This window comes from Cibotium barometz, chromosome 15 (genome assembly GCF_041138505.1).
Source record: "Cibotium barometz isolate CiBa-2024 chromosome 15, ASM4113850v1, whole genome shotgun sequence".
Taxonomy (NCBI): Eukaryota; Viridiplantae; Streptophyta; class Polypodiopsida; order Cyatheales; family Cibotiaceae; genus Cibotium; species Cibotium barometz.
Window position 1 is genome coordinate 56,348,661 of NC_141060.1, and position 13,003 is coordinate 56,361,663.

The 13,003-nt window shown below is 50.5% G+C and overlaps 1 protein-coding gene across 3 annotated transcripts in view; it reads left to right on the forward strand.

Moving 5' to 3' along the window:
- Window positions 1-13,003, forward strand: part of LOC147631445 (uncharacterized) — a 178,369-nt gene that overhangs the window by 108,221 nt on the left and 57,145 nt on the right. For all 3 annotated transcript variants that reach the window (XR_015267586.1, XM_086809842.1, XM_086809841.1), the window contains 2 exons: window positions 11,890-11,985; window positions 12,145-12,244. Coding sequence is in view for 2 of the 3 variants with exons in the window: in XM_086809842.1 (XP_086665968.1) it covers window positions 11,890-11,985; window positions 12,145-12,244 (196 nt within the window). In the remaining variant the exon portion in view is untranslated. The remainder of the gene's footprint in view (window positions 1-11,889; window positions 11,986-12,144; window positions 12,245-13,003) is intronic.

Sequence of the window (13,003 nt, forward strand, 5' to 3'; positions counted from 1 at the left end):
ACCGAGATAGCCGCCACATACGGCTTTCGAGACGATTCATTTGCCACTATATTCTTTTTTCCTAGGGTGTGCAAGATCTAAAAATGTAACATAGAGAGGAAAATGGCCATTCTCATATGCTTTTGTGACAATTTAGTTTGGGTAAGAAAATACCTCAAACTCTGGTGATTTGTCTTCAAGTCCATCTTCATAGTGAAATCAGCCCCAAGAAGGTAATGTTTTCATATGGTTAGTGCATGAATTACAGCCAAGAGCTCTTTCTTATAAACGCCAAGAGAGAGCTCTGTATCATGCAATCTACGACTCTCATAAGTCACAACATATCCCTTTTGATTTAGGACAGCTCCTATGCAATTTCCAAATGCATCACATTCGACATTGAATAGCTTTTGCAAATCCGGAATGATCAACTCTCTTTCAATTCGAGGAATGCATCTATCTATACATCAGCCCATTTGATTATAGCCTTCTTTGTCAAGACGTGCAAAGGAGAAGCAATCCATGCAAAGTGCCGAATGAACTTGCGGTAGTAAGAGCATAATCCAAGAAAACTACCGAACTCTGAAGGGACGCTTCTTAGTAGACTTATTTTTAGCCTTTGGACCATTTTTGTCTTGGTTTTGGTCTCCTTTTTAGATGGCTGTCCACTATTTTGCAGGTTTCGGACAGGCCTGTCTTTGCCTTGGAATGAGGGTTTAGCCTTATTAGATCGATTCAACTCGAGTTCCAATTGCTCGGTGGCACTGGCAGCTATAAGGTGTGACCTGGATACATTTGTAGTCCGGCTTTGAAGTCACCAGACTTTGATTGCAGCTCAATATGTTTTCTCGTGTGCATGTCCATTAGGATAGCCTCTGTGACCGGCATCATTCTGGGAAGAAAAGGAGATGCATTGGGCATAGAAACATGTGTCCTGTAAGCATGAGGCATGGCTGGCCCCTCAACATACATTGGTGCATGTTTTTTTTTCCCCCGAGAAAAGATCCTTTCATTAGTTATATAAAAACGCCCGTAGGGCTACAAAAGATCCTCTCCTGCTCACAAGAAAAACAGAGCAGTGAACAAAGCAAGGCAGCCCGGGAGACTCTCCCTAGGTGCTGAAAAGTGCAAGCATCAGTACAAAGACCTGAGGGGCTAGATCATACAATAGGAGGAGGGAAAAGCCAAACAGGTGGCCTGTAATGCCAACGGGGGGATCCCACGTGTAGGGTATAGAAGGGGCCGCTGCGCCAGGTTGTGTGAAAGGCCTGGCGCCGCAAGATTGCCTCATCCGAGTCGCCCCGGATGCGGTCATACTATCCTCGCAGGGTGTGGATCAACTCCTGCCAAATCCCCCGTACAGTCTCTGCTGGTGGCTCCAGTCTCCCCTCAAAGGCCCTGAAACATCGGGCCCTCCAGGTGAACCAGATGGTGAGGCTGCTGAGGAGCTCCCATCGTAAATCCCTCTCCTGTGTCCAGCTGGCCCCTAATGAATCTGATGGCCTGACTGTCCTGCTCCATCTCATAGCCAATAGCAGGCCCTGACGAAGTCGACTAAGCAGCGGCACCCCATGTAAACATACCCTCTGGAGAGAGGGGGGCCAGAATACGCAGCATCCGCAGCCAAATCTGCTGCACCTGAGGGCAATCCCATAGGCAATGTCTCTGTGTCTCCATAGGGTGGCCGCATCGGACGCAGGCCACCGGAAGACCGCTGTAAACCAGCCAGGTGCCAACTGCTGAGCCCCTGTGACCAGCCACTGGAAAGTCGAGATCCTGCGGGCCTGTCGACTAGCCCAGAGTCGGGCCCAAAAATCCTCCAGGAACTCCTGTGAGAGTCCCTGTAGCCGCCAGTGCCCTGCTGCAGCTGGAGAGACCATCCTCCTCGCCGTCAAAATATGCCGCCCCAGCCGAACAGTATACTGGAAAAAGGTGATCTCTGTGGCCTCAAGAGATGCATAAGGATCATGCCACTCGTACTCCCCAAGGTCCCACTGTAGCCGGGCCAAGAGGCGCGCTGCATATGCCCATATGCGCCAATCCGGGAGCACATCTGCAGGGTCTGGGTCAATATGCCACTTCCGAGAAGCGGCGGCCACTACCCGTATCCTCTGAAAGGTGCACTCTGCAACCAAAGGCGACTCCACCTCCACTCTCTGAAGTCCTGAATCTCATAGTAGAGGCATCTGCCATCCTCAGTGCAAGCTCTGACAGCAATCAGGATCTCCAACTGTGTAAAGGCTCCCATCCACCGTGGGGCCACTAGCTCGATAGGCGTGAACCACTCCTCTGTGAGTGCCTCCTGAATGTCATCCCTCATAATCAACCCCCTCTGAAGTGACTCAGCCTCTCCACCTGGATCTCCTCTGGGAGACTGCAAAAGGCCTGCCAGTCTCCAAAACTACGTGCTGGGCCTGCTGCCAAAGGTCCCCAGGCTAGACGAGGCCGAGAACCTAGCATATTACCCTACTCTGTGCGAACCGCTGGGCTCCAGATGAGCGGCTGTTTGGCCCGCTCCTCAACACAAGAAGGAGGTCGCTGAGAGAGCCCCGGTCTCAGCAGCTCCGAAGCTCTCAGGATGCTCAAAGCAAATCTGTCCTCCCATCCTCCACTGAGGCCTGTCCTCCTCATCTCTATGAAGATCCACCGAATCTCTGGTGCCCAAGTGCCCCGTGCTGGGGGAGCCCGAGCCTGCAGCCGCTGCAAGAGAAGCTTTTTCCAAGGCTCAGCGCGCCTGGAAGCAGCCCCCGAACAATAAGCTTCCCCAATAAGGCTCTACTCTGATCGACTGGATCTATAATGCCCAAGCCTCCCTGAGCCAGCGGAAGTGTAATAACTGCCCATGCAACCTTTGCCCGGGCTGGCTAACCGTCCCGCCCAGACCAAAGAAAGTTCCTGATCAGCCTCTGTACCTGGCTGATGCAAGAGCTCGAGAAGATCCAGCACGACGTAATGTACCACATGGTCGCTAACAGCACCTGATTTGCCACCACCACCCTCCCAGCCAAGGATAGTCGAGCTGTACTCGAATACAAAAGCTTCTTCCGAATGCTCAGAAGAAGCGGGGCAATCTGCTGCTGAGGTGACAAATCTAGTCCAATCTGGCATCCCAAATACCGCACTGCTGTGCTAGGAGGAATCCATCTAAAACCGGGGTTTGGGCTCCATGCCGGAGTGGGAGCGCTACTGATCCAAAAGGCCACTGTCTTGCGCCAATTGATCAATGCTCCCGAAGCTGCACTAAAAACCTGGAGCGACTGCTCTGCCCGAAGAAGATTGGCCTCTTGGCCATGCAAAAATAAGCCCGTGTCGTCTGCAAACTCAGCATCGAGCAGGTCCTCCCCCCGGACTCGGAGCTGGAGTCCTCTCAAACCAATCTCCTCTGCCGTCAAATACATGCTCGTAGCCTCCGCAAAGAAGAGAAAAAGAAAAGGGGCAAGGGGACACCCCTGACGGACTGATCTGGTCAGCTCAAAACTCGGCCCCCGTCCTCCTGCAATCAACACCTGGCTACGAGCTGTGGAATACAGAGCCGCCACCCCTCTAATCCAGCCTGGCTCAAAGCCCAGGCGAAGCATAGTTCCCTCTAAGAAACCCCAATCAACTCTATCGTATGCCTTCTCAAAATCGAGAAGCATCACGACCAAGTCCTCACCAAGAAATCTAGCTCGGGCCGTCGCCTCCCAGAAGGTGAAGATGTTGTCAAGGATACTGCGCTCCTTGACGAATCCTGTCTGGGTAGCATGAATCAACTCCCCCAGGAAGGGCTGGATCCTCAAACTCCAGGCCTTTGCTAAGACCTTGTAGACAGTATTGAGGATCGTAATAGGTCTCCAATGCCGAATATCATCTGATACTCCTTCCCCCTTGGGGATAAGAAAGATCAAGCCCTCTGAAAAGCTCTGTGGCATCACCCCAATGTCCAAAACATACTGAAAGCCCCTGCGGAGGCCTGGCCCCAAAAGGTCCCAATAGCGCATAAAAAAGGCCGGCGTCAGTCCGTCCTCCCCTGGGCAACTATGTCGCGACAGGACCCTCAAGGCCTCAGCAAGCTCATCCTCTGAAAGAGGCGCACCAAGAACAGTACGCATACGATCTGTGACCCTCCTCTGCACATGGGCCCACACAGTCTGTCTGCAAGCATCCCGATCCTCAGTGGGCTAGCTCCGCTGAAAGCAGGTCTCTATAGAATCCAGTGGCAATGGCTCTGATCTCCATGGGCTCAGTAGCTACCGATCCATCCGGCCTCCCAAGCTGACGTACTCCTGCTCGAGCATGGCGGGGTCCAGTAATCTCAAAAAACTCCCCAGTCACTCTATCACCAAGCTGCGTCCACTGAGAGGCCTGGCGACGATAGTAAAACTCATGTCTCTGCTCCTCTGCCTCTCTAACCTCCTAGCGTGCCTGGCTCAGCTGGGACGCCACCCACTCACATGCAGGTTGCTGCTCTTGAAGGCGCTGAAGCGAGGCAAGGCTGCGTCTCAGCCGATGCTCCCGCTTGGGAATCTCTCCCAGCCGTGTCAAAGCTGCAGCGTGCAGAAAAGAGCTAAGCGCGATGAGTCCCTGGGCACACTGGCCTGCTGCATCCTGATCAGAGCACTGACTATCATGCCAGATCCTCTTAATGTCCTCGGCGAGACTAGGATCTGTAAGTACCCTCTCTGGGATCCTCAACTGCAAGCTGGGCTCCCGTGTCCTCTCTTCCAATGTCAAGATAACTGGCGCATGATCTGAAAATGAGGTGCCAGCGAGAATGCCGACGGAGCCCCCTCCCTCCCCTAACCAGTCGCCCACATAAAAGCGATCAATCCGTGATAGATTAGTCCCTCCCTGTCGGCGATCCGACCGAGAGAAACTAAGACTGTCCTGAGAGCGGGAGAAGGCCCCATGCTGCCATGCATCAGTGATCCTCAGTGACATGCAAAACCGGTCCCAAGCTCCGTGCCGTGCACTGTAACATGACCGCCTCCCACCCTATCGGCCGGGTCCTCAAGCATGTTGAAGTCTCCCCCGACACACCACTATGCGGCCTCTGGCAATGCATCCGTAACCTGGGTCCAGAACTCCGCTCTGGCACTAGCATGGTTGGGCGCATAGACGTTGAGCATGCCCAATAGCTCATCATGCATCCTCACAATGACATACTGTGCTCTACCAGGCACAATGATCCCTCGATCCACAATGGCTTGCCGCCATACATCTACCATGCATACTCCTCCTCCCTGTCCACCCAAAGGACCAAACCCTGCAGACCAAAAGGTGTCCCATCTACCAGGCATCACCGAACCATATCTCCGGATCCTGCTCTCACCCAAGTGGTGCTCCTGCATCATCAAAATATCAATGCTGCCACCAACCAGGCATCTCTGAAGCTCCTGCCTCAAGCAACCACGATAGCGTATAAAATGTGCTCCGCCAAGGCCCTGTACATTCCATGAGATGATCCTCATGGATGACCTGCTGAGGTGGATGCTGTCTCAGCCGTACGGTGGGCCTTCGCAAGCGGCTTGGATGGAGAGTAGTCCCCATCCGAGCAGCTACGAATGTGCCCACCCGGTGTACTGCAAGAGTCACGGCTCAGGCGCCAGTGGCTGTGACCCATGGCGACTGCCTCTCGCTCAGACAGAGCAACCTCGTGTATACATACATATCCAGGGTCGCGTGCTAAGTCTACCACTATGCGAACAACCAAGTGACGAATCCCTGAGGCATCCACACTCCCGGGATCCAAGAAAAAATGAGCCAACTCCCATAGTCGGCCTATCACATCTGTCACCTCCAGATCGCTCACATGGTGAGAAAACTCAACTGCGTGAGTCTTCAAGGTGCTAAGAGCGAGCTCCAGAGTCCACTCCCGGTCACATGGGCCACAGAGAGGGAATGAGAAGGCCACCGCTGAATCAAGTGCCTCCTCCCCGTGGGCCGGAGGTATCACTACATGAACTCGCATGGGTGGTGGCTCATGGGGGCCCTCTGCTCCAAAAAGCCGTGTGAATGAGTAATCAAAAGCCTCCGAGCGCTGTCTAGTGCCGAGGCGACTCAGCCGACTGTGGATAGATGATATCCGTGAAGCCCGAATCGGCATGGTAAGTCTCCTCTGCGGTGCTCGATCAAGATCGGTGCTGAGAGCCCTCCTGACTGCAGGTGAACGCCAGGGGACTGCTAGGGCCTCCCGGGGAGCTGAGGCGGGCGGGGGGGGGGAGGAGGGGGGGGCGAGGGAGGTGGTGGGGGGGGTGAAGGAGGGGGTGCTGGCATCTCCTGGTCCTCAGTCGTCGCAGGAGTCTCCTCCTGTAGGGAAGCAAAGCTGTTCCTCACGGGAACCCAGTGATGCTGAGACTGTGGCTGCTGCTGCATCGGTCTCTGGGCGTGCTGCTGTGGCTGTCTCCCTCGACGGCGCCCCTGTCCAGGCTGCCACTCCGAGGTCTCTGTGGCCTGAGCAGGTGTCCCGGAGGCTGCCTGCCGAGCCGCATCTGTGGGCGGGCCACCAGGGGCCTGCTGCTGCTGCGGTGAGGGTCGGGGTCTCCTGCGAGGACAGGCCTTGGCCAGATGACCTACCTGCCTGCAGATAAAGCACTGGTTCGGGAGCCCTGAGAACTCCACTCTCTGATCAATCCATCCCCCCCCTTATCCGAGGTAGCTGAATGATCTTCGGAAGGGAGGAGATGTCTGGAACCAAAACTCTGACCGAGGGTAGCCCAGCTGCTTTGGCCACCACTGAAGCTGCTGTGGGGCGAGTCTCTAGCACCGAACCCACCAATTCTCCTAGCCTAGATAGGAGCGGCAGGTACTCATGGCAGAGTCCAGGGAAGCAAACTGTAACATGGAAAAGGCGCTCTCCCTGCTCGGCCGCTGCTGGGTCAAAGCCATGTTGCCAAGGTCTGAAGAATGCCCGAGCACCCCTGATGTCTAGGGGACTCATGGCAGGACCTTGGCCGCGCTCTGGGCAGTCTCGAACTCGATCTGGTAGTGACCACGGCCCAGTAGAAAAACTGAACGTCTAGGATCTTGCCCACATCTGCAAGAAGGCGGGCCTGGAGAAGATCTCGGATCTCCCCTCTGCTGGGGCGAGTGCCGACTATACGGCAGATGGTGGAGTGTGCCTGGAGGCGTTCCACCTTTGCGGCGAGGCTCGCTTCCTCTTCTGGCGAAAGAGAAAGTCTGATGGGGGTATCCTCAGGGGCGGGCGAGGGGGCTGCGGGAGAGTCCCTCTGAGGTGGGGCGGGAGGAGCCTCCATCAGTGTCTGAAGCTAAGTCGAAGGCGGAGCGAAAGCGGAGAGCGGCACACAAAGGGCGGAGGGGGAAGGCGGAAGGCAAAACCAGGGGGCGGAAAAATCAGAAAAAAAGGGGAAGCAGGGCGGCGAAGACAAAAAAACCCCCAAGGGGGGAGGCGAAAACAGCGCGCAGCAGGGAGCGGGGGGGGAAGATAAGGTGACGGCGGACGAAAAAGGGGGGGCGGGGTGCTGGAGACAAACGGGAGGGCGCGAAGGAGAGGAGGAGGAGCAGGGGCGGGCGCTGCAGCGCTGGGGCGCGCAGGACAGCCAGGCGGGGGAGGGGGGGGCAAGCGCAAGTGCAGGCGAGGGGGGGAGGGGGGTTGAGCAGACGCGATGGCGGGAGAGGGGGGAAGGCGTGCAGTCAAGCGCGAGCAGGGGGGGAGCGCAGCTTCAGCGAGCGAAAAAAAAAAACATTGGTGCATGTTACCTGCTTGGATACCAAGACATGTGGGATGGTTGCCTTTTCTCCATAGGCATCCTTGGTACAAGCCAAGTATGCTCGTGTTGCATCCCTTGGTTGCATGTACAACTCTTGTGATCCATAAATGATTCAGCTTTCTTGGCCTTCAAACGATCATGTACCAATGGATCCTAGGGGAAGCTTGGAAAACACACTAGCAAGCTTGGATATGGTGTTGCGAAGGAGTAAGTGTAGAAAATACAGCCAAAGAGCGTTATAAAGAGAGGCACCAACTTCTAGAGAGAAGGAAGAGAGAGATGATGAGATGCCCACCTTGGGTGTCAGGCTGAGAGGAAAAGTGAGTTGGGGTGCAAGCTAGGATGGACACATGGCTGGTTGCTCTCTTGGAACAAAGGGGGTAAGGTCTAGGCGGTGGGCATTGAACAGTGTGTGAACACAGGGTTGTGTCACCTCAGGACATTAGTTTGTGTGAACACAGGGTTGATGCTAGATTCTAAGGCTTGGTTTTGACCAATACTTACCACTTGTGACATGCCACATAACCATGTTAGCAAACAATTTCACACGCATTGTTCACGGGTGCGCGTCCCCTTACCCGGAACTACACATTGGTCAATCAAGCATGAAAAAGACATGAAAATTCAATTTGCAGGCAAGCACATAAAGATGCTATGCAATGCAGCATTGGTATGGACAATCCTTGTTCATGAGACTATACCAAGATAGATGTGTTCCAACAAGCAAGTACATGAGGTACCAGACTCAATGGAACACCAATCCTCTAGGCATTTCCGGGCATGTACTCACAGACACAAGTCCCAACAGAAAGGTAAATCCATAGTATCACATGAGTGGCATCTATTCCTGGCATATGCAATTGCCATGGACGCTAGTCCAATGTATATACATAATGAGAAAGCACTGGTGGACTAGTTGGTGGCCAAATGGTGACACTTCACACCAAGGCTAGGATTTAGACATCCTCCATAGATGATTTGCATGCTTATGAATCGAGAGAAGAGGAGGGGAGGAAGGAGCTTGTATGCCTTAGAAACTGTGAGGTGATGAAAAGGAAGAGGGGTATAACTAGGGAGCTGCATGTCAAAAAGCGAGTCTCTAAGTGGGTCATTGGTATCTTTTTCACATCCTCTCATTCGGGACGCTATTGACAGCACAGGGTTCCTGATTGGTTGAGATCTCCACCTTGCTTGGTGTGAAATCTCCATTTTGTTTATATATATATATATATATATATACATATACATATACATATACATATACATATATGTATATGTATATGTATATATATACATATACATATACATATACATACATATATATATATATATACACACACACACACACACACACACACACACACACACAATATATAAGGGCACTGTATATAAAAGCAATCCAAAAGCAAACAGAGACTGCACTTGCACATCTTCATAAACATTCTTCAATCAAATGCTTCCTTCATTGCACAAAGATAAGTATAAATGTAGTCTCTTACATTTGCAAACTGCCATTTACAATTAAATTCTTCGACGTGCCATTTGCAAAACCTCCTTGTAGACAACATTGGTTGTGAAGAGTTTATTCATACGTTGGCATAAATGCCCATTTCCAACTTGCTCACCCATACTGAGCTCAAAGGTTAGCATAACATATATAACATAGACATCAGCATATCCTAACATCAACATACATAGATATGACATATCATTCATCATTTAGTGCATTCGTGACATACATCTTCTTCCATCCATTGCATTTCTTAGTGTCTTTATCTTCATGTTGGCCTTCATCTTCATTGGTATTGATAGAAGCATAATGGCACGTAACATTGTCATAAATATAGCATAGGCATGAGCATGACATTGCATGAAATAAACATAGCTTGCATGTCATAAACATAGCATAGACATGAGCATGGCATAAACATAGCTTACATAACATAGGCATACATAGCAAAAAAATTCATACTTGATAGAAGTCTCCTTTCTGGGAATAAAAAAAAAAAAACGAGGCTCTGAGTCAGCCTGCCTCTTGAAACATAGGCACTGGTTGTAATGGTTGCATCATCTCCATAATGACCCTCCAAATCGACCTATGAGACAATGTTTGAATGCGTGGGGAAACGAAAAAACCATATCATGCTCATCAATAACATCCCGTATGTGGCGAACTCCAAGCATGGAAAGGTTTCAGGCCTTCCTTGGTTGGGATAATGCAAGAGGCACTTCAAACACCCTACTCTAGTAAATGCTCTCCTTAGTCAAAGAGTTTTGGTGGTTTGGGGGTAGGCCTGATGTCACCAGCCTGGACATTTCCCAGTCTGAAAGGGGTCTGGTGGACTCCAGGATGTTTAAATATTTGGAAAGTACAAGCTTTGGGAATGGGGGATTATCCTAGAATACAAAGGACCACACTCCTAAAATTTAGGAGAGTTGCTATTTTTGGCCCGACTCCAATGGAAATTCTGTTTGCGTCATTACATCTGGAATTGAGGAGATACCAAGAGTTGGCAAAGTGCCTATGACAGAATGTCTACCAGTTGGGATATTTTTAGAGATAAAAGTTTATGGAAGGACCCATCTCTTAGATTGGGACATGTGGCAAGAAAGTGGACCAAAGTGAGACAAGTGGCCTGACACTTGTTAGAAAGTGGATCAAAGTGAGACAAGTGGCCTCACACTTGTCACTTCAGCTATTGTGTGGCTCTCCACTTGTCATTGTAGCCTTCTCTTGCCATTTTGAAGACCCAAATCTATAAATTGGAGCCCTCTCTCTTCATTAATGGAGGCTCTCTTGCTGCACACTAGCCTCTACCACCGTTACAGGCTGCCCTAATGATGGCCACTCTCTTTCTCTCTCTCTTGAAGGCTGCCCATGAAGAATACCGGCTGTTGGGGACTGTTTTGGAGGCTTCCATCGTGAAGAAATACTGAAGGCAAGGGTATTTAATCATTTATTATGATTTCTAGCCATTGTACTTGTTGTACCAGCATTTGTACTTGGTGTACTTGCACAGTGGAACATTGCATATGGGGTTGGCTGGCTGGGGGGGGGGGGGGGGGGGGTGGTGGTGGTGGTCGCAAGGGAGGAGGGGGCGAAGGCGAAGCAGGGGGAGCGAGGGGCGGAAGGGGGTGTGAAGGCGAGCTGGGGGGAAGGAGGGCGAATGCGAGAAGGGGAGAGGGGGTAGAGATGGCGAGCATGGGGAAGGTAGGTAATGGCGGGCAGGTACAAGACGTGGGGCGGGGGGTGTTGTTGGGGCGGTTGCTCATAGCTTTCAATTTTGACTGCCTTTTCTTTTGGTTATTCTTACATGGTGCCCTTCCCACTAATCAGTGGAGGGCTATTTTTGGAGTAGATCCCAGGTAGCTTCTAAGACAGTGCAACATTGCTGCTCGGAGGATTTAGGGCTCTAAAGTTCAGCTCATGTTACATGGGGCGCTATTGCTTGGCTCACTCAGTCTGGCCCACAAATATTTTTTGAGGGCAGTGATCTAGACATCGCCATAATGATATGCAAAGGTGTGGCCCAATGCTGCATGTTACAGGATATTCCTCATACATAGTATAGACCACTTCTGCAGAGGATTGATACTACTTGGGAGCTCATTGCTAGTATCACAGCTTGGCAGATTTGGAGGGCCAGATGTATAGAGGCTATTGAGGGCACTCAGATATACGACACTCAGTGCATTTGTACTATATGGGGAGACATTATTTACACTCTTATGGCTACATGGGCGTGTATGCAGGGACCATCCAGATCTGTGCATGCAACGCACACTGTTTTCATGAGGGAATGGGATCAAGGGATCTTTTTCTCAACAACCCCTTAGGACTCTCTTGGCACCTTTTGTGCCTCATATTGGTTGAGATCACCCTGCATTTTGGGATGAGGTTTTGTTTTGTTCTCGCTTCCTAATGTGATTTTGTAAGGTCTATTCATACTTAGTAGAATCTCCTTTTTGCAAAAAAAAAAAATCTATGGAACTCATAGGTGTCTCCTCTGAGCCATTAAGGATCTGATATATGGACACTGTAGCCCATAAGTTTAATTTCATGCAGCTAAAATGTTACCTAGACATGAGTGTTCATGAAAGACCAAATACTTAAAGTCGATTGTTTCATGTGGAAGTGTTGTGAAGCTCGAACTCTGAACAGATTGGACTCTTTTAATGCAGTGTTTTCTTGGTCCTTCAGGTAAGTTTGCCAGACCTTGGAGATGATACGATTTCAACAATGTGGGATTTGTATAGTGTAATGAGACCAGCATTGAGTTCTCTGAATATTTGGCAGGTTTTCTTTCTTTACCAACGTTTCGGCAATTTAACTGGAACTGATATGTCTAGTTGAGTCTAATTTTGAAGATTTTGGTGCATTTTTATTCAGGTATTTTCTCCCTGCCTGAATTCTGTATATTACAGAATTTGATCTTATGTCAATTTCCATTGATAGATGGATGGCCGACCTATGAGTGGTGATATTGGAGCTGGTACAACAAAAGCTGCTATAGCTCTTGCTGCTAAAATTGCAGCATATCCAGACCGGCCTCCTGGTAAATTTTTGTTAAGCACCGTTTCTAACCTCTTTTTTTCTTTCCCAAGAACAGATCCTTCAAGTAGAAAAAGGTGTTTTCTCAAAGCGGACTACAGCCCTGGCAGGAGGTTGATAAACGATAGAAAAGAGAAGAAGCGGAGGGGGTGAGAGGGGGTGAGCACCTCATGTAGATCCTGCTCCCACACAAGAGCAGAAGAGATGGGACTCTAGAGATGCACAGGCCATGTCATTGATAGCCCTTTCAGTGAAAAGGACTATTATTCCGCACATTCGTTCATGCAAGACATCGAAGCTTGCATGGGACACATTGGAAGCAATGTATCAGGTACGCAACAAGGCAAGGTTTGCCTACTTGAAGAGGCAATATGATCTTCTTTCTATGGATGAGGGTGACTCCATGGCAGATCATCTCACCAAAGTGAAAGATTTGCAGGAACAATTGCTCAACATTGATGAGGTTATCCCAGACATACAGATGGTCACCAACACTCTTCATTCTTTACCGCCTTCCTACTTGGGCTTTCACACCTCTCTCAACCTCTCAATGAGAGGAGGTGGTGATCCCGTCACTTTTGAAGAGCTCGTGGGTTTACTCTTGTAGGAAGAGCAAACAAGAGCAAACTTATCGAGCAACCGTGGTGGAGAAAAGGCATTTACAGCCAAGGATAAGGGTAAAGCAAAGAGCTTTAGGTATGGGGGACAACAGTCTAGCAAGGCTGGTCATTGACAGCGCTCTTCTAGTGGTGAAAAGTCTGAC